Source organism: Cavia porcellus, unplaced genomic scaffold (assembly GCF_034190915.1).
Source record: "Cavia porcellus strain 051 isolate PalLab524CR breed Dunkin Hartley unplaced genomic scaffold, mCavPor4.1 scaffold_9, whole genome shotgun sequence".
Taxonomy (NCBI): Eukaryota; Metazoa; Chordata; class Mammalia; order Rodentia; family Caviidae; genus Cavia; species Cavia porcellus.
In genome coordinates this window covers 42212432-42235115 of record NW_026947492.1, presented here as the reverse complement: position 1 = coordinate 42235115, position 22684 = coordinate 42212432, and the positions used below count along the sequence as shown (strand labels likewise).

The 22684-nt window shown below is 40.9% G+C and overlaps 1 protein-coding gene across 7 annotated transcripts in view; it reads left to right on the top strand.

Annotated features, from left to right (window-relative positions):
• The window catches only part of Fat3 (FAT atypical cadherin 3), a 646812-nt gene that overhangs the window by 595342 nt on the left and 28786 nt on the right, over positions 1-22684 (top strand). For all 7 annotated transcript variants that reach the window (XM_063256268.1, XM_063256266.1, XM_063256271.1 and 4 more), the window contains 3 exons: positions 668-1466; positions 11870-12004; positions 13706-13863. In XM_063256268.1, coding sequence (XP_063112338.1) covers positions 668-1466; positions 11870-12004; positions 13706-13863 — 1092 coding nt within the window. The remainder of the gene's footprint in view (positions 1-667; positions 1467-11869; positions 12005-13705; positions 13864-22684) is intronic.

The following is a 22684-nucleotide window of genomic DNA, read 5'->3' as shown; positions in this document are numbered from 1 at the left end:
AATCCACAGGAATATGTCCTTCTTGTGAAGCCTTGAACCACTAACTATCTCCATCTTGCATGTGGCAGGTGCTCAGCAAAGATCTGTTGTCAGTGATTTGTTCCACTGATTTTTACATAAAGAAGCAAGAGAAAGGGTTTTTTTTTCCATGCTACTTGTTTTCTTCTTTTTGTGCTACTTTTTATTCTAAACTGCACTTTGATGTAATTCCCACTTAAATAATGTTGTTTTTTTAAATGTGTGGAAAGGTGCCATTCAGTCCAGTCAAAAGGAAAGAAACTAACAGAGAATAAAGATTCCTTCTTTAAGTGGAAATGCATTTTATGTGGTTTTTCCCTGTGGTTTTTATCCAAAATATAAACAAGGCCAGCCTGTTGTGGGCATGTTGGGTCTCATAGCACTCCCAACCTCCTCCTCAATTCACCCCCACTGGTTTTATTGTGTTGACACATTTTATTATCCATAACAAAGTGTACATAAGGGAACTGAAGGTGATAAATCATTCCTCTTATGTAAATGCACATCCTCGGCATTTTTAAGAATAGTGACAGGAATAGAGGAAGAAGCAAGTCTGTTTAAAACTATAGATGTCTTCCATTTGAAGGGTTCTTAAAATTTATTATGTTTTTCTCAATCCTTTATTTTTTTCCTTTCTTGATTGCCGTAGGCAAAGGATTCAGGAAAACCACAGCAAGTTTCTCATTCCTATATCCGTGTGAGGGTCATTGAAGAAAGTATCCACAAGCCCACAGCCATCCCCCTGGAAATCTTCATTGTCACCATGGAGGATGATTTTCCTGGTGGGGTTATTGGAAAAATCCATGCCACAGATCAAGATATGTATGACGTGCTCACATTTGCCCTGAAATCAGAGCAGAAAAGTTTGTTCAAAGTCAACAGTCACGATGGGAAAATCATTGCCCTGGGAGGCCTGGACAGTGGCAAATATGTCCTGAATGTGTCTGTGAGTGATGGCCGCTTCCAGGTGCCCATCGATGTGGTTGTGCATGTGGAGCAACTGGTGCATGAGATGCTGCAGAACACTGTCACCATCCGCTTTGAGAATGTGTCCCCTGAGGATTTCGTGGGTCTGCACATGCATGGCTTCCGGCGTACCTTGAGGAATGCAGTCCTTACCCAGAAACAGGACAGCCTGCACATCATCAGCATCCAGCCCGTGGCAGGCACCAACCAGCTGGACATGCTATTTGCTGTGGAGATGCACAGCAGTGAGTTCTACAAGCCAGCCTACCTGATCCAAAAGCTGTCCAGTGCCAGGCGGCACCTGGAGAATGTCATTCGCATCGCAGCCATCCTGGAGAAGAACTGCTCAGGGCTGGACTGTCAGGAGCAGCACTGTGAGCAAGGCTTGTCATTGGATTCCCATGCACTCATGACCTACAGCACAGCTCGCATCAGTTTTGTGTGTCCACGTTTTTATAGGAATGTGCGTTGTACCTGTAATGGTGAGTGTGGTTTAGCGAATCCCTTCTTATCTCCTGAGATGTTAGGACTAGAAATTCCTGGCACATAATACTGATTCAACTAATATTAGCTGAACTCCTACTGTGTGCCCAGTAACTATGATAGATGCTGAAGCTTCAGGAGAAACATGACAAGCCAATCCTCATTCCTGTAGAGCTTTAGCTTTGGGAGCAGAATAGACAGACAGGCAGGCCCATGTGGCAAGTATCATTAGAAGTACAAAATCCTGAGGAATAGCCCAGTGACAGGGAAGGTTTCCTAAAGGGAGTGTCCTGCAGGTTGAGATACAGGTCAAGTAGGAATTAGGGGAGCAAAAGGAGATTGTTCCAGGCAAGAAGCAGCTTGCATGGGAAGGCTTAAGTGTGGGAGCACAACCAACATGAGGAGATTGAAAGAGCTTTTTTGTCACTGAAACGAGATGGCAGTGATGACAAATGAGACTAGAGAGCAGACCCAGTAATCACACAAGGGCCATTAGCCAGAATGAAGAATTTAGAAATTATCCCCAGGCAGTGGGAACCCCTGGCTCATTAGTAGTGAAGAAGTAGCGGGATCAGCTCTGTCTATCACAAAGGGCTGCAGAGGGGAATGGATGAGAGGGGGTCAGGCCAGAGGCAGGGGAACAAGTGAGAAAGCTGTTGCAGAGGGTTAGGGCAGTTCAGGGGCCAGATGTTCGGGAGTACAGTCAAGGAATAGATTCAACCGTCAGAGCCACAGAAACAGGATGGCTCATGTTTATTGATGTAACTACAGTCATTGAACTTTGACCTCTGCTGTGAGAGGTCATAGCTGCATGGAGTCAGATGGCTGTAGTGGTCAGTTAAAACCATTTCTTTCTCTCCTTCACCACTCTCAGATGTCTGGAGCCATCAAGTCACTGCCTTCTCAGAAAATTACACCCAGAGTTTTTTTCTATTCAGTGTCAGCTTGGTCTACGGGGACTATAGCCATAATGGAGGCCATTTGTAAAATACTTTTGAAGAGAACTAGGGACACACAGCATCCCTGACCTTTTCTCTTGCAGAAATTTCTTGATTGTAGTTATTTGATGGAGAACCTAAGGCTCATGGAGCCTTCAAGAAAAAGTTTTTACCGCTTCTAAGCAGTGCAGGCAACACTCACTTCTGGAAACTCACTCAGCGGTACCCATGAATTCTGTTAGCTCTTTCTCATCAGGTAGATGCAGTGATGATCACATGTGTGGAATATGTAAGTTCACTGCAAAATAGCTTACACTGTGCGTGTTGTTTAAGTGAAATGCATTTCTGACAGATGTTATCAGCATGCAGAATTTATGAATGCCAACTACCTGGGCTTTTCCCTGATTTCCTTTTCAGACAGACTGACTTATGCATCAAAACTCTGCTAAGGCCTCCATGCAGAGACTCACAGCATGCTTCAAAAGTGTTCAGGATAGGACAGGACGGAGCAGACTCTGCAGGAGAAATTATACTATCTAATTAATCTTTGTACTCTGAAAAATCAGAGCAAAAAATCTGTGAAGGCAGTAATGTCCTAGGCACTGAAGATTCAAACTGAAAAAAACTTAGTGTTTTCCCTTGGAACCTGGATATGGTGAAACCAGTTTTGCAAGCACCTACGTGCTAAAGCACTTCCAAAATAACTGTTAGAAAACAGAAAGTAGTAGTCCTTCTTGTGGCCTTCTATTATACTTATGCACAGGTACCATATATGTGCTTTGGAGATAAATATGAGTTCATTTAAAAGAGACAAATGGTGGGCAGGATTTGCAGAATTTCTTTAAAAGACATACTTTGTTAGGGATAGAAGAGATTGAGCTGTTGTTTAAGTTGTTTAAGATTAATATCTTATATGCAAAAAGATTCTAGGCAATGCCCTTGTGCACTTCTGTTGCTGCTTCCCTGTAAACCTGTCTTCTCCCAATAAGTGAAGAATGTCTGGAGTTTTTGCCATTCCACCCCAGGATAGCCCAAGAAGAAGCCCATGAAGACCATTTCTTCAGTGAGAGCTCTGTGTATAGTCAGGCCAAGTAGTCAGTCTCTTCTCTTCTTTCAGTCACTTATAATTAAGTTGTCAAATAAAATTCTGTATTTTAGTGGTAAAAGAAAATCAAAAGGCCCTGAAGTCCATCCTTATCTGTAGCTACTGATGTATGATAATCTCTACTTTATAAATGCAGTAGTGATGCTCCATGCCCCGGGCTGTACTGCTGGTGAAAGTGGCATGCTGATGGAGTATAGGATCTTCTTAGTCCCCTACTTCATTTCCTGCATCTTAATATCATGGACTCTTCTATTTTTTTACTTGAATTATAACCTCAGTGCCATGTACTGTATAAGAATATTCACTCCTATCTTCCTCACAGACTGATTGCCATTCTCATGATACCATTCCAGGAAGGCAGAGTTCTCTCAGCCTCTAGTATGCAGAGGGCTGACTAAGAGGTGAGCCCCGCACTCAGATATGGATAGCATGTTTATGCCACAGCTTGGAGGTCTACCCCTGCAAACTGGGAGACTAAAACTAGTGGTCAGGAAATCAATCATGGACAAATCTTACACCCAAAGAGGAAAATATTTCCTGCAATTTCAAGGAAAAAGCTCTTCATTTTAGTTTATTTTTTAAGTTTATTTTAAAGAGAATAAAATCAAACAAAATGAAACAATAAATCCAATTAAAAGAAAACAGTGAGAGTGATATAGGACTTCAAAACAAGATAATGGCTACCATAATGCCTCTTATTATCTTCAAAATAGCTACCCATACCATAGAAATGATAAAAATCACACAAAACAGGACAGAATAGAACCACTGAAAACAAAACAATGGAAGTGATACAGCGCTTCAAAACAAGAAAATAGGAAATCAACAAAGGCTACCATAGTATATCTTGTTATCTTCAAAATAGCTGCCCATACCATCAGACATAATAGAATCTAACAAAACAAAACAGAATAAAACTAAACCAAACAAACTAATAAAGATGAAACAGGACTTCAAAACAAGGTAATTGGGAATTAACAGTGGCTACCACCTTCCCTTTTTAGACATTTCCTCCCCTTTCACCTTCACACTACGTGTTGTACATTTTGAATACCATTAACTCTTTCAATATTTTATACTAGGGAGACAACATGATGTTCATCCTTATAAATCCAAACCATTTCACACATGAAGCTCTTCATTTTAATAGTAATCTCGCTCACTTCTGCAGTTTCCTTTTAAATAACAATACAGTGAAGAATTTACATTAAAGTAAGCAGTAAGCATTTTCTCATTTATTGGAAAGGAGAAGCACTAAATTCAACAAATACTCCCTCCCCACACACTCACACACACACACACACACACACACACACACACAGAGACAACTAGTATAGGCTGCTCTTATGTTTACCCTGGGAGACCGACAGAATCATTAAATGGTCTATTCCAGGACTTAGTGGAATAATTAACATATAAATAGAAGTGGCTATCCATTCTGTCCCGTATAGTAATGTTTATACAGATTTGGCCTTTGTGTTCTATCCTCTTCCCAATTTGCAACTCATCTTTTTCTCATGTAGATTTTTTGGGCCCAATTATCATCATTAGCATCTTGAACCAAAATGCTGAGTTGTGTTAACAAAATGAAAGCAGACTTGAATTTTAAATCCAAATAAGCTATTAAATCATCTAGTATTATATTTGAACAGAATTTCAAAGGATGTATAGTGTCAAAGATAGCTCCTGATGAACTTCAGGTGTTGAATGAACACTTTAACTTAAGTAAAAATGTTTGACACCAACTTAAAACAAATGTAGAGTGATGTATTTCCTGGAGCTCTCCTAAGGAAAGTAAAAGGAAAGGGTACAAGAACAACCTACAGGATTGTGCTGAATTTCATGTTTTAAAACTTCATTGACTCAAAAATCTGATAAAAAAAAGACTCATCTGGGATGATGGACTCCCAGTGAGATCATCAGAGTTTAAAGCTAAATGTGTTTATAAGGGCAATGACCGAAGTGGTTGACTGATTTGTCATTTTTCTTCAGATAGGGAACACAGAATAGAATCTAGAGTTTCCAGTGAAATGAATGAAGCATTACCATCAGTTAGTGGAGGGACAGGATTGTCATAGGAGGTATTCAAGGTATTGAGAACACTGAAGCACTGGAGGTAATGCTATTTGAGTGAGGTCTGGAAAGATGCCTACAATCTAGGTATCCAGGATAGAGAGTTACAGACCAAGGAGCATGCGAGCCAATGAAGGGAGAAATAGTGTACATTTTAGTGCAGAGATGAAGGCAGGGACAGACATTACAACTAACACATGTTGAGCTGTTGTCAGTTTCCACACGCTCTTTTTCAGGCATGCATAACTGCACTAAACCCTCATTATGATCTTATAAAAGTACGTATCATTAACTTTGTTCAAAATTAATGAAACTAAAATTCAACAAGTTCAATTGATTTACTCAAGGTCACAGAGGTAGTAAATGGGTGAACCAGGAGTCTTACCTAACCATCAAACTCAAAAGCATGTCCCAATAACTGAATCTTACCACCTTTATACAGATTTGGAAAGAACTTGGAAGTTTCCCAGTCTTTGACACATGCAGACATCCTGTTTACTATATTGTTGGAATGCTAATTCACCCCACTTTTGATCACCAGTGCTAGGGGCTCACAAAACAGCCTGGAAATGATCTTCTGCCTTATACAGCAGTGCACAAAAATCCATCTCTTTGTAACAAAATACAACTCTGTTATTCCAGTGATGACAAACCTTTTCAATGATACAAACAGCTTGCTGAGACATGTGTGCCCAAGATTTGCCATCACTGCTTTAGACTCACCCAGAATCTAACCTATCTAACCACCACCTCTATAGCCAGCACGTTAGATAACTCAGGGCAGTTATTATGATCCTTTGAATCTTCATTTCCTAGCCAAACAAGAAAAGTCCCTTTGCTCCTTGACTGTAAACAAACACATACTACAAAGAGTTACAGGTTCTGTAATTGGGGCACAGAGCAGGCATAACCGAGAGAGTCATCAGTTCAACTTGGAGAAGTCTAAAAGGCATTAGAAGCAATGAAGCTTGTCATATGGATTTTTTTTTTTTTTTTTTTTTTTGCCAAGCATGGAATTCATTCTAATCAGCAAAAGCTGTGAAAAGAAAGACTCAAATTGTGGGCACCATCTTGTTTGTTCATTCACTGAGCAGTTGTATACTGTTTGCCACCAAGCCTTGGACAGGATGCTATAGATACATGGAGAAAAATTCTCATGTCATCCTCATCTCCATGAAGTATGAAATAGCATCATAGCATTAGGCAGATGACAAGAAGTTCGACTGGGCTAGAGGAGATGGAGCAAGGATAGTCCTTGGGAGGAATATGGTAAAACAGGTAAACAGAGTCTGCTGGTAAGTAGCCATGGTGATGAATTTCTAATCAACACAAGGTAATAAAAAGCAATATAATACTTGGCTTTATGAGTTTTTAAACAAATAAATAAAACTCTGAAATCGAGTTTGTTTTGAGGTCAGTCTTTGTTAATACTAATTGATGAGGGAGCCAGTACTCCCAATACTAGTATTGTGGAAAAACCTCAGCATTGTATCTGAATCTTAAAAAGAAAAGGTCCTCCTACAAATGGGAATGTTTCTATTTTCTATTCATAGGAGATATGTCTCTGTAGATCCTTCCTCTCTGGCATACATGAGTCCCAAGTGCCAGAAGAGGTTTTGTCACTGCTTCTTAACATGAAAATTTCCTTATATGTATGCCATCCATGCACAGGGTCCCAAGGGAAAATGAAACTACACTCATCCTTTAGTGAAATCATATTAAAAAGACGGATGAATCAAGCAAACAACATTCTGGGGAGCCTCTGCCTCTGGGCCCGTACAAGAGATTACTTCAAAACACAGACGTCAGGAAAATGTATTAGAACAGTGTATCAGAACACTTCTTACAGGCCATGAATTAAGAAGGCAGCTGATTTGCTTATGTGGTGTTGGCCAGGACGTGGCATCTTGGCAAGTACATGAGTCCTGGGGGTGAGATGTTTACCATGAGTTATTGGATTCTTCAGTGTAATAAGGTTGTGGCATAAATCAAGAGGTTGAGTCAGCTTAAAGTGGCAGCATAATAATCACAGCTAGATACTGATGTATTGGCTAATGGTGTAGACTTAATCCAGGGAACCATGGGGATGCTGTGAAGAGAAATGGAGGAGAGTCATAAATGTGGCAGTGAGACCTTTCTAAAACTTCAAGAAATGAACCCCTTCTCCCTCCACATTCCAAACCACCGTTGTCAACACTGTAGAAAGTAACCAAAAAGTCCACTGAACAAACCTTCGGAAGGTAGAAAACCTTCTTCCAGAGACTGGCCACATTGCATTCACATTTCTCCTGGTGAGGAAACTTGTGTATAAACACCAGCTGCACCAGAGAGAGAGAGAGAGAGTGGTGCAGACACCCAGCAGCACATGCCTGGGATGCTGATGAGTGAAATGTTCCAGGTCTTGCTTTATGCCTTCCGTGCACATGTATTTTCTATCATCTATCAACTTACAAAGCACAAATCTGGTCCAAAAAACATGGCACATAAATATTATACCCAGTTCAGATCTCTGCCATGTTACCAAGTCAAGTTGAGGTCTCCAGGTTGAGACCTTGTTTAAATATTTTAAAATCTTTACAAGTTGTTTTTACATACACTAGCTCATTTAATTTTCACAACACTAAGAAGAATCATTATTCAAACTTTTCTGAAAAGGAAATTGAAACCCAGAAAAGCCAAGGAGCTGGTCCAAGGCCACATAGTGATTAAATCAAATCTAGGTCTGCAGCTTGTCAATGCAGTCAGTAACCTTTCCTGTCACACAACTTGCCTTCCCAAGGGGACCTGGGAATGAGGAACTCTCCCTGCTTTATGTTGTGACAGGAAGCTAAAATCGTCTGTTCCTGCCCTGGCACACAATAAACGGTGTCAGTGAGCTTGATAAAGTGGTAGCTCATGTTCACGCTGGTACCAAATTGATGGATGCTGGAGATGCACAGTATGCAGGTCTACAACCCCCATCCCCCAAGCTGTCACCGAACACAGCACAAGTTCATTAAACCTGGATTATTTAATGATAGTTAATAAGATAAACTTCCTCCCAGAAGCCAACAGGAGTTGACACTTTGTCTCTTAACTGGTACTCAGGAGCTGATGAGGCACTTTCTGCCAGCAGAGAGCTGGTCTTTAAAGCTCTTAGCAATAATAGGTATTTATACTTCCCTGGAAGGGGAATGACTTAAACAGGTGATTTCTGAAAACAAGTTAACCCCTCAGTATCCACTTAAGGAATCCTGGATTTTATGTAGCTAAAGAACTTAGGTCTTCGACTGAAAAGAGGTTCATTCAGACCCCAGTCCATCTAAGGCCCAGGGTCACAGAGCATTTTTTAAGGCTGGTGTTCAAAAGGGAAGTCCCTCTTAATAATGTACATTTTAGAAAGGAGCTAATTTCTTATGGTAGTTTACAGAAAGAAAAGGACTGCAGTGTTGGATACGGAGAATACTTAGTTTTGAGGAACTTGTTTTTCAATAACTTTGTAAGTCTTTAGTAGGAGCACACCACATTTTGTGCACATAGTCACCTCTGTCCCCAGCTAACTAGAGCTATGCAAGCACACTGACCTGCAGACTCCAATCTGCCTTCGGGCTTCCTTGAGCCACCAGAGAGCGAGCCTGTGAACACAGCAATCCAAAACAGCCACAGATCTAAAGTTTACGGTTTAGCTTGTCTCAGGCTATGACCAGAGGATTCTGAAAGGATTTTTAAAGCATTGAGACACATTCCTTGACCCTAAAATCCCACTAAAAACAAAAAGAATCTATCAAAATTAATGGTTTCTGGAGTGAATATAAATATACATTATATTTCATGTTTATTTTAATGTTATTTGCAGAATGTGCTTGCTCTGTGTTTATAGAAATGTTTTTAAATATGTCCTTGAGCTACATTTTTCATAGTAGGGATTAGAGCTGGCATAATCTATGAATTAATGAATGATTTAATTGTATGACTTGCTATATCTAATAACACAAGGAAATAACGAGACTGGTGAGTTTGTGCATTAACTCAAAGTCAGAGATACAGGTTATGACCTAAAAAGCCCTGTGGCAACTACCAGCCCCTGTTAATGGTAAACAAAACATAGTAAAATATAGAACTACCCAAAACCTGAATCTGTGCTAAAATACAGTGTTTAGCTTTTATTATATACATTTATAGCTGTTTTGTTTTTTAAAATATGTGACTGTGATTCCTACAGGAATAAACACCTTTGCTGCCACAGATCTGAAATTATCTAGCCCTCTTTTTTTGTTTGTAACTGACTTTTAAAGTGGATTTATGTTAATCCAAGATTTCTTAGCAATACAGCCATTACATAAAAGCAGAACAGGCTAAAAATATAATATTTACAGCTTTGTCTCAGAAATGTAGAAATTGATAGTGTATCCTTAGATCAGAAAAAATAAAAGATTAAAGTAAAAGAGGACAAGGTATTCCTGCACAATAGAAATGTTGTACTTTTTACAAACATGAACTGTGTCTAACTGGGAGGTAATGCCCAAGTAATCCAGCAGTTGCATATTATCTTGTTTCACAATACTCATGCAGGGCTGGGGATTTAGCTCAGCGGCATAAGCACCTGCCTTGCAAGCAGGCGGTCGTGAGTTCGATCCCCAGTACCGATAAAAATGAAAAAGACAAAAAAAAAAAAAAAAAAAAAAAGGCACAATATTCATGTGTTTGTATGTTGATGTCACTTCTTTTCATATTTATATGTCCAGATTTATTGGCCTTGAAGACTCATTTTACTCCATTTATTTAAAAAAGATTTTGTTGAATGAATCCAGCAAATTACTATTTTGTTCTTGTTGCTGAATGAATGTGCTGAAAGTTATACAAAAATTCTTCATCAAAACCTGTTGAAGTCAGTCATGAGATATGCAAACAACTGTTTTAATTTCCATGAGTATTGATAAATATATGGGAGAAAAATAAACATTTGGGGGAAGAAAATTAGAAGATATATTTCAGGGCACGTGAGTCTTGTAGAATCTTTTATAGAGATCATTCTAATTTTTCAGCTAAAAATACCTCCATATTCTAAGCTTTTGTAAGCTGGATCAGTGCCAAAAGTGCCTTTTATGACTAAGCTATAAACCAGTGGGAAATAGGATTTATGAATTCTGAGTTTGCTGGTGCTACTTGTATTGCTCCTCTTGAGAATTGCAGTTTTTAAAATGTTTTTATGTAGTTAGCATTACATTACTGCTTTCTCTTGGACCAAAAAAAAAAAAAAAAAGATTGTGACATGGGACAATGCGCTTAATGATAAGGAAAGAGCCATCATGGAGACGAATTTGATAGTGGGTTCATTACTGCCAAGGAACAAAGCCACTGTGTGTTACAGGTTGTTACAGTGTGTTACAGGTTGAAAGAAGAGTTGCTCCCTTTAGGCCACTGCCCATTTAGGAAATGACCACTTGTGCTACGGGTTAGTTTTAATCAGGGTCCTTTTCTATAGTCCTGTTACCACTCAAACTCTTCTGAGGTTGGAAGGGAAACAGTTACACTTGAATTACCCAGGATTGTTGAAAATAGCACTTCCTTCATTGAACCCCTATCTGCCCTCACCACAGTTTTGACCTAACTCACTTGGGCCCTGGATTCTGCCTTAATCAGTTAATCTGCTTTCCAGGATTTCCCTTTGGAGAGACTAACCTTTCATCTTTCTGTGCTGTGAACATCAAACAGATAGAGAGGAAGCCTTCCTTTGCCAAGAGTGATTCTACTACTTTCGATTGCTGCTAGGGCACTCTTACAGCTAATCAATAAAATAGCATGTGCGAGGAAGAATTAGGAACAACGTGAGTTGCACTTTGACAATTTATTCATACTTTTCTTTAGAAATGTCTTTTTCCCTGCTTTGAATCAACAGCTCACCTTGTCTACAGTCTTCCCTCAAAGATTTCAGGGCTGAGACAGGCAATATGAGAAATCTAAATCCAGGTTATTTGCATGCAGATGCCTGTCAAGCGCACAAATCCACTCCAGCAAAAACTAGCAGAGGCTTTGTATGTGATCTTTCTTCAGCTGACATTGGTCCAAGTGCAAGTTTAGCATATGTTACCCTTAAAGAAGAAACTTTATTTACTGTTTGCACCTAACTGGCTTTGATCTGACAGTGAGCTTCTGGCAGATGGAGGAACATGTGATGGGCATCTGGGTATTACTCAGCTCAGAGACTAAAAAGCCAAGCTCTTGATATATTCCTGTGCTTGCTAAAATTTAGGGTGATTTCTTCTGCATACTGACCATGCATGTTCCCCCTCTCCCTTTGTCACAGGAGGACTGTGCCCAGGGTCCAATGATCCTTGTGTGGAGAAGCCGTGCCCCGGGGACATGCAGTGTGTCGGTTACGAAGCCAGTAGGAGACCATTTCTCTGCCAGTGTCCACCAGGGAAGCTTGGAGAGTGTTCAGGTGCAAATTGACATGGATTAACAAGTCTAATTTCATATTATTGAAACACTAGCTCTTGAGTAAAATACGTTGCCCAGATCATTCAAGGAGATGTTTATATATGTGTACATCGCCCTTCAGAATAGAGCTCAGTTAACCTCCACACTCACATTTGCTTGGGATTTCTCACAGCTGCAGGATGTACTAAGAAAACATGCAAAGACTGGACTCCTTACAGAAAGGGTAGAACCATAGCATGTGTTCTCCACAAAACAGATCAACAGAGGTAGAGCCAGGTGAATCCTGTTGGCCTTCTATAGTTAAACAAACCAAAGCACTAAGTAAGCTGATTTTATACTGGAAATGTGTAACTGACTGCATGTTCCAGAAAGAAAAAGTGTTTCTTCCACATAAGGGAAAATAATACTTAGATTGTCTTATTTCAAATGGTCCTCTGTTTCTGATATTCACTAAATTTCAGTGCTTCTTTTGATTCATATATTCTCTGCCACTCCTTTCCTCTAAAAAAAGTATTCATTTTTGGCACCAGTCGAGTTCTCTTTTTGTTGTAAGTTGTATTTAAAATACAGATACACTGATAGTAATTTTGGATTCCAAATAGTGTTTATTAAGTGATGGTAACAATAGCGATTGCAGGGAAAATAAAAATAGTTATGCCTATTATGTGCACGACACTTTGATACACTTTTGAGTTTTAAAATTGAAAGAAGTATTTTCTGAAAAATGAACGCAAAAATTCCTTCAGAGTTGATATTAAGAGTAGTGCTGTCCATGAAGTGAAAGGATGCTTACCTAAGTCACGTAAGGTTTAGGCTTAAAAGAAGATCATTCTTCCCCCACCACCTAACACACGTCATAACATAGCAGGTGGATACGTAAGTACCACATAGCCATGTCTTATTCCTTTTGGTGTCACTTCATGACCATCCCCTTAATGTTTTCTATGTAGAAACCTTTAGTTTCCATGGTAATTACCCATTTGTATACTTCTACACTTCCCACCATCACTCTAACAAGGCAGCTTCTTAGCAGTTATTTTGCTCGTTAAAAACATAAAGTTGGAAGTAATAAAAATGATAAACTCAAACTTGGGCAATGATAGATTAGACTAAAGATTCTGGGAAGGGGAGCCTTAAAATTAATGACCAGAAAATGGAACTGTGACTGCACGGAATTTCCTTTATGCCACTTACCTTTCTTCATCTTTAGTGTAAATGAAATAAGTTTGGCATTAGGTTACTTGGGGAACAGAGATACTATTTGAAAATGGTGTCTTTTCTTTCACTTCATAGAATCTCAAGTTCTTGAACACGTAATTAAGTAAAAGGGATTGATGGGGCAGGTGTGTGTGGGGAAGGATTAGGAGTTTTCATTTAACAATGCTAAATTTACAAAGTGTGACTTTGAGATTAGTGATACTAAAAAATTCCAGGTTATGGAATTTATCAAGTTACTCTTGACATGAGATTACTAATATATTTTTCATAACTGACAAGTTAATACATTTTTTTCATTTTGAGGCTAGAGCATAACATGAAGCAGAAAACAAGTTTCCAATGAAAACAGGTTTCTCCTTGATACCTTTGTTAACTTATCCCCATCTTTAATCAACTAACTGGGTAGCTGTTGGGTGATTTCTTGTGTCCCTGCTCATTTCTGGATGTTAAAACATTATATATGTTCTTGTAATGGTCTTTTCAGGACACACTTCTCTTAGCTTTGCTGGAAACAGTTATATCAAATACCGTCTTTCTGAAAATAGCAAAGAAGAAAACTTCAAACTAGCTCTCCGCCTGAGAACCCTGCAAAGCAACGGGATTATCATGTACACCAGAGCAAATCCCTGCATCATCCTGAAGGTATGTAAAATGCACTCTTCCAGCAATCGGTTTTCAAATGAGTGTTTTGGCTCTTGGATAGAGAACTGCTGATGTGGTTTTATTGTTGAGTTTAAAGACCAAAATGGACTTCAGGGAAAGTGGGGAGCAGCAACAGAACGAGGAAATGTGCCAGTGCCCCTTTTCTTTCTCATATTTGGTTTCAAAATTGACTCGGTAGAGGGGGCATCTTTTATATAGAGTAGGTTCAAGGACTGGCCTTCCCTGAGCTGGAGTCATTCACAGTTTGTTAGAATATATCTCCTAATCAATTCCACAGCAGAGATGGTCTTTTCAAAGGATTGACTGCACCCTCTCTCACCACACATGGCTGTCCCCTTTCACCTCTGAAGGCAACTTCTCTTCTTGCTCAGGGAGGAAGTTGGAGATCTGGGAAATAGAAGATTTCACATATCTATTCATGACCCAACAAGTCCAATTTTTAAATTATTTTCCAGTCTCAGAAATCTTGCTAAGGTGGCCAGATTTCTTATATTCATGTTAGTTATAAATTAGCATGCTCATTTTGATCAGAAAAAGGATAACACTGCAGAGAGGCAATTACTTACATAACATTGCACAACTAATAAATGACAAGGCTGGACCATATTCTAGAGTCTCTCATGTCATACTTATAGTCTCCATGCAGTCCTCAGTTCTCCATCTTGTCATTACAATTCATATTGTCAAAAATCACATTGTAGGGAGCTGTTTACTGGGTTTGGCCTTCTGTATGGGAAAGAGAAGGTGGGAGACATGTTTCGTCTATTGCTATTCTCCCCAGGTTGCTGTACCAGCCCATGGTGAGTGCTGTTTGGAAACATGTCTGTCTGGTAGAAAATGCCTCGCTAAGGGAAATGACTGAAATCACTTGTCTTCCAAGTTTATTTACAGAGTAGGCTTTTGTAGCTTCTGTCCTTTGATTGTTTTGGTTTTTTGTTTTTTGTCTTTAGTTTTTTGTTTTTGTCTTTTTCGGTACCAGGGATCGAACTCAGGACTGCCTGCTTGCAAGGCAGGCGCTTATGCCGCTGAGCTTAAATCCCCAGCCTCCTGTCCTTTTATTCTTGATATGTCATATGCAAGTTCAATAGGTGGTCCAGGCTTTAAACATGAAGGTATATGAAGGAGGAGAAAAATGCAGAGATTAAATGCCAGTGGTTTCTCTTAACTCTTATATATCCTTCTATTTGCCCATGTCTGGCATTACCATGTATTATTACTTGGTGGTCAGAATAAGTCAGCAAGTTGCAGTTTAACAGTCAGTATACTTGAGGAGAATTTCATATTATCCTTACTCATTCAGAACAGTTTTACCTTTGGAATAGAAAACAATGATTTTGAAATAAAAGCACTATTGATGCACAGGTTTAGAGAAAACATATTCAAACCAGATATCCATGGTAAAAGAAAAATTCAAAATCCTCAATTTTGTTTTCATTCCTTCTTGGTCCCTAAAGCAGCTTGCCTTGGGTCAAAGATCATTTTTAAAGTAACCCTGACTCAGCAGAGATTGTTTGCTTACTAGGAAAATACTTTACCATTCAGAGCTGCCTCTTCTTGTGGCTCTCCTTAAGGCTCACTGATAATTTTCTCTCCTTCTTTAAGCTGAAACAAGGTTACTGATTGGTAGCATTATTAAGAGACAGATATTTTCTTTTAGCAAATCTCTGTAGAGTGCTAAATTTGAGAGAGGACAAAAATATTGGATCTGAATGACTTGATCCTAAAATAAGGCTTGTCATTTGACACTTCACTGCGAATGTCTAAAATATGCAGATCCCTTGGGATGAGAAAGAATAATTAATCATTCTAGGGAGCTCTAGCTCCTAAGATACATTGTGTTTCATAAAACAAGCATGTTCCTGAAAGTTATATAAATTCCATCTCTGTCATGAAAGTCTTAAACTATTTGAAGAGACCCTCTCACTAATCCCTTTGTAATGTGAATCATCACCTTTACCCATATGTTCTGGAAGTTTGCTTTTCATATGTTGGGTTCTCTCAAAGCAAGACCCAGATGCGCTGAACTATTGCAGATATTCTCTTTCAGTCGCCAGCAATGTTCACTTAGGGGATTTGAATCTGTTTACTTAACATTTGCAGGCTCGTGCAAGATTTAATTTCATTGGCTTTATATACAGTGTGTGCCTTGTACTTTGGTTCAATGACTAACCTGAAATGCTTTGTTTAAATTGCACCTCTTGGTTGTTTATATTTTCCCAGCCAGTTCATATTCTCTCAAAAAAAAAAGTCATAATCCATGGGGTCAAGGGCACTCCTTGAAAACAGTTAAAGAATTGCATGGAGACCTTGAGAAATGAAAATGCTCTTAGACAGAAGTACTAGTGTCTCTCAGCAGCAGTAAAAAGTATTCATTCTTATATGTGCCATCAATACCCTGCCTTCCAAGAGAGATTCAAGATGTACCATAAACACCCAAGTGCAATAAAGTCAAAGCACCAATAAGATGACAATAAAAGGTTAAAAACTGACCAATGAAGTAGAGAAGGGAAGAACACGATTTTTTTTTAATTAGGTCATGAGGAACTTTCAGTTGAACACAAATCACAACACCGAGTTTCCTGGCAGCTGAAGCAATAATAGAATAGATTCTGTACTGTTCTTACATCTATGAAAAAAAAAAAACCAAATCAGATCACTAGACAAGAGATAAGGAAAAATTATGAAGAGAACAGGTTTTTCTATATGTCAGCTATTTTGCAAAAGAATTGGATACCTTGGTTGTTAATGTGGATATATCAGGCTTTTTTTCTTTTAGGAAGGTTACATATGAAGAATAGCCTCATTTTGATGATTCTCAGACATGGCTAGCTTGATATCAGAAGTCTAAAAGAAAGTTAAGGAACATTCCTTTGGGCTGTACAACAGCTCATTTGGTATAGCCAGATCTTTCCACAATAATTCAAAATATTATCACTGGGAATCCCTACAAAATGTGTTTCCAAGAACTATGTAATAGTGTCTCTGAACAAGTGTTAACTGACAATAATTACATTTTGAAGTAATAATAAAACCCCTATAGTTGACAGTATACTTTCACATACATGTATTTTGGACTCTTCTTACTTTAGAGGAGACTGAGGCTTAGAGATCTGGTGACTTTCCAGAGTAATAGCTACTCAACAAAGGGTCTGAGCATGGGAGAGAAGCAAGCAGGTTCAGAATACTGCAAGAATTTATCAAAGGAAGAGATTCTGAAGGCTGGGATAATTAGTTATCTTCTTGCTTATTTCTTCAAAAAGTATTTTTGAGTATGTGTCAAATAGTTACTAATAGCAGCCTTGGAATATTGGTTTTCAAAATTCTCCTTTTCAAAGAATATTTAACAATCTTCTTACAAGTTCTATAATTATGCTACATTTGCAAGAGCTACACACCAAGGATCTGAAGCAATAAACCTTTGTGCCATAAATAACCCTTTTTACTCAAAATCATAGTGTCCCACAAAACTGATTTTTCATAACTGATTTCTTGTATCCCCAACCCCACACCAGTGAACATCTGGGTTAAAGCACATCACTGATTTCCAACAACCCCAAGGTCCTAAATATTTTATAACATTTGGGTAACACTCACTGAATTATGTATGTCATTGAACAGATTATCAAGCTGTCCCCTGCCCAGCACAACTTCTCAGTATCGTAGACTTTCTCACAGCCTCGTGCACTCTCAGTTTCTATTAAAGCAGGTCATTCTGGTCTGAGAAAGTTTTATCCTTTGAGAAGAAACATCATATAAAACTAGGTTGACCCTATTCTCACTGCAGAGAAAAAGCTAAATATAACAAGCATGTATTTTCCAGCTCTCTCTCTCTCTCTCTCTCTCTCTCTCTCTCTCTGTCTCCTTGTGAATATCAAAAAGTATTAACTTTTCTCAAGGTAACTTTTGGCATAAGCATTGTGATTTATCATATGAACATGACTGATAATTCCAAAGTCCTACACTTATGAAGATAAAAATGGTCTTTGTAAGAAATGTGTGTGCATTTAGCTTCTTTCACTTAGCAATGCTACTGCTATTTTTTCAACAAAAAAGTAGAAAATTTTAAGAGTGCTCAGTACCTATGGGGTTCTTATGTTCCTTAGTTATAAAACATGAGTATGTGAGTATATTAGTCATGTCAGTCTTTCTGGGTAAATTTGTAACGTGGAATTATACAATTGGGGAAGAGATAGATATGGGGAGGAGGAATAAACCAAGTAATATTGACTGAGTATCCTTTTACAAAAACTCAGATGAATGTATCTTTACCACCAGATTTTGCACGATAGACTGGGGACAGCATTTTGTAGCTACAGGGCAAAACAGCAGATGGGCTGTTGTCGATGTCCGCTCCCGGCCGGCAGGAAGGACACACGACAAAGTCTGGTAGTGGACAACCTTTTCTTTTTATTTTCCTTCTCCGTACAGCCTGCCCTGGGTTCTCCCAGCTGAAGCCTCCTCTGGTCCGCTCCCCGCGGCTCCTTTTGTGCTTCAGTCTGCCCCAAAGCCTCTACCGGTCCGCTCTCCGCGGCTCCTTTTGGGCTTTTACTTCTGGGCTTCTACCTGGCTTCTTCTTCCGCCCAGGGGTGGCACCGGTATATATACGGGTACAGTGTCCAATCATGTTAAAGTAAGCAAGGCAAGCTGATTGGCTAACATCATCAGTTGCCAGGCAGACTATATTGTTGAGCGGGTTGTTTACGCGGTAAGCAGGAAACTAACATATTCGATGGGAGGGGTAATCTACCTCAGGCTTTGCTCTTTACTACAGGCCTCACGTCCGCCGCGCAAGGCGAGCTATCACAGACGCGGCTCCCAACATCTCCCCCTATTTTATTTTTTATGAATGTGCGCATCGTAGCCCTTCCTGGACTGGGTGCAGAGGCTTATGCCCTATGTGTAGGTCCACCGTAGGTCCTTGGCTTAGACCCTGGTTGGCCATGCCATGGTCTGCCAAGGCCCTGAGGCCCTCGTCCTTTTTCTAGGGCCAGGCACAAACTGGACGGAACCTGGATGCACACAAGCTTGCACTCATTTCCTCTCCATAAAGAAATCCCCTCGGAGAGAAATTTAGACCTGGGCAGCATCTAACAGTCCAGCGGCTTACGTGCAGGATGGGGTAGGGCCTGGCTTAGGTCGAGTTGTGCTGGGGAGGCACGCTCTTACCCGTCATTGACTCACCTACCCTGCTGTGTATTGTCACCTTATGGAGGAGAATGAGGGATGCCCGCCATATCTAGACTCGGTCGTGGGCCAATTGAGCAAGCCATGCATATGCCTGAGGATCTTCTTGTCCATTTCGGGCTACCGCTATTTCTATTCATCTTATTGGTTGGTCTGTGATGGATCTCCAGTAGGGCAGGTCTGATCTTCAGTCGAGGGCTTTGTTGCCCGTGTCAGTCTCTCCGGTATCCACAGTGGTTCTCGTCCCGGTTCCTGTGGGAAAACACAAACCGCGCCTCGGTTCCAGCTGACCACTGGATCCGGGCCCATCCATTGTCCTGCCATAGATAACCGCGCCTTTGGAGGCAGGCCTTGGCTTACTCCCCCTTTTTGTTTTTTATTTTTTATTTTTTATTTTTATCTTTTTCGTTTTTTTTTTTTTTTTTTTTTTTTTTTTTTTTTGTCTTTTTCCTTTTTATCAGTACCAGGGATCGAACTCACGACTGCCTGCTTGCGAGGCAGGCACTTATGCCGCTGAGCTAAATCCCTAGCTCCCATTTCCTCGACCGGCGTTTTTCTCAGCCTGCTCTGCAGAGAACTCTGTGTACCAGGCTCGCCAATCCAGGTAACTACCCGAGGGCAGACACGCCTTTGCCAGCTGAATCCAGTCCGCGGGGGTGAGGGGCCCAGAAGACAGATTCTCCAGCATGGCAATGGTGTAAGGCGCAGTCGGCCCAAAGGTTGTAACTGCATTTTTAAGTTCTCTAATCTGCTTTATCTCAAAAGGCTCCCATACATTGCGTCCCTGGCCCATAGCTACTTGTACAGGAAATATCCCGTAGGGGCCACTATCTATCCCAGGTGGATGTACCTCATGAGACAAGCGTCCCCCCTGCCAAAGCCGCCTGTAAAAATACCGACCCGCCGGCGGCGGAGCATAAGACAGCGGCCATGATTGGGCGGAAAATGGGGGCCCGTGCATCACTTCCTGTTCTGGCGAAAGGGGAGAGAGCTCCCAGGCGGCCGCCTCGTGGCGAGGAATCGCCTCCGGAAACGGCCCCCAAGGTGGGGCGGAAGGCTTCGCCTCCCTCTCGCGCCGGGGAGCGCTCAGGAGCTCTCTACTCCTCCGCAGACCAGGTTGAGCAGAGCGCAATTCGCGGGGCAACGCTGGAAAAGAACCCTGCGACTCCTTATTGAGCGATTTAGGCTCCTGACAGCTGGTCTCTTTGGCCTCCTTGCCATTCAACTTTCCCTCGTCCTCGGAGTCAGACGACTCCGAGGCTAGAGCCCCGTCCTCCTCCTTAGCATCCTTGTTCCCCTTGACGGACCCCTCTCGGGAGCTCCCTGACTGGGCCTGCTCAGATACCCTGCGTACTTTTGTAAGCTCTTGAGAGCTTTCTCCACAACCACCCTCGCTCTTAGTGTTGCTACCTAACATGTTTCCCATCTTTTAATATGTTACTCACCGCGTGAGGCCCAAGGAATCCGCCACTTACGCGTGAGCCTGAGGGGAGTCTAAAAGCCCTGTAGGTGCGCGCCACCCAGAGCCCAGGCTTATCCCCAACTCACCTGTCTCGCAGCTCTGTACTGGAGCGTTGTCCACTTCCACGTCTCGGGGGTGATCAGTCCCCGGGCGGGCCTCCAAATGTCGATGTCCGCTCCCGGCCGGCAGGAAGGACACACGACAAAGTCTGGTAGTGGACAACCTTTTCTTTTTATTTTCCTTCTCCGTACAGCCTGCCCTGGGTTCTCCCAGCTGAAGCCTCCTCTGGTCCGCTCCCCGCGGCTCCTTTTGTGCTTCAGTCTGCCCCAAAGCCTCTACCGGTCCGCTCTCCGCGGCTCCTTTTGGGCTTTTACTTCTGGGCTTCTACCTGGCTTCTTCTTCCGCCCAGGGGTGGCACCGGTATATATACGGGTACAGTGTCCAATCATGTTAAAGTAAGCAAGGCAAGCTGATTGGCTAACATCATCAGTTGCCAGGCAGACTATATTGTTGAGCGGGTTGTTTACGCGGTAAGCAGGAAACTAACATATTCGATGGGAGGGGTAATCTACCTCAGGCTTTGCTCTTTACTACAGGCCTCACGTCCGCCGCGCAAGGCGAGCTATCACAGACGCGGCTCCCAACAGGCTGTGGCAGAAGAAGGTAGTCTCCAAAGTCACATTTGGTTATTTTATTACTTAAACTGAAATACAAATATGGATATTATCCAGGAGTTGCCATTGAGCAAATACTGTGATATGATTTATAATATCCATTCAGTCCATTTTGTTAAAATTAAAGAGGCAAAGGAAATTGCATAAGATTGCATATGAAAATTCTCTGGAAAGGAAATAGATGTGTCTCCAGTCTGGTCCTTTTATGTCTGAACATTTATATGACAGAGAAAATTATGTGTATATGAAGTATCTATGACAGGATCAACTATGGTTTTTGTTTTTTGTTATTTTGTACCAGAAATCTAACTCAGGATCTCATGCTTACCAGGCAGGCTGTGTTCTGGTATTCTTATAAAATAAGCCACATTTCTTCTCTCTGTTCTCCAAACCCAAACCCAGAGGGTTAAATTATTCTCACCAGGGACCTGGGTGATATTTGACAGAGCCTTAATTAGATTCAGCATTGCTGAATTCCTGGAAGTTTTCTGATTCTCAAAGTCCCTAGCCTTTTTATACACATGTTTTCATGTGATCTGACCCTAATAACTTTACATGCAAATTAGAGGGTGCCAGGATGGGAAAATGCATAAGAGTCTTAAAGGCAGAAATGAGAGTTGCTATAAATTAGCTGTCTTTGAAACATGCAGAAACATAGACACACAGAGGAACATTCTACTTTTGAGAATGAGTAAAGCAGTGATAATAGCTAAGTCTATCAGGAGTAAAACACATTCAGAATTATAGTTTCAACCTATTTCTATGACTTCATTTGATATTTATATCTCCTAAGCTGTTAGTGGTCTGAAGGGTCTGTGTTGTCTTCTCATGTTCTTTCTTTTCCTTTTTTCCCCTTTCTTCTGTCCTCAAATGCCTGCAAATCCTCAAAGACAGCTGCCCCTTCTTTCATGACTCTGATATTGGCCTCCCCAGGATCTTTTTTTGGGTCATAGATATAGACCAGAAAAAAAGCTTTTGTCTCACAGCTTCTGGCTGTGAATCCCTTCATGGCCAAATATAAACTTGGCTAGACTGGGGCCCAGCCCTCATTCCCATGATCCTAAAGCCACCTAGAGCTTCTGAGACATGCAGACATGGTTAATCACAGAAGTGCCAAAATCCAGTCCCACTCTCCAGCAACAGTTGAACCTGGATCTCCATGGAGGATTAATCCCTACCCAGCAGCTATTTGTCAACCAGCATCCTTCACTGGCACATGCTTCCTCTCTTGTGCCTAATGTCCCCTGGAGTTAATCTCCTGGGGAAAGTTAAAAGTTTCTTTGCACTAATGCTACTCACGAAGCAGGCAGGTCTTCAGTACAGCACCCTAGACCAGGGCCTAGGAGCACCTACAAGACATGAGCAGCTAACCATAAGATCCTTCTGCAGAGCCAGATGTTGTTAAATATATGTCTAGTCTAGGCAAATGGCCAAGCCCTCTGAACTGCGTGATAATAAGCAGCATACCAACAGACAGTCT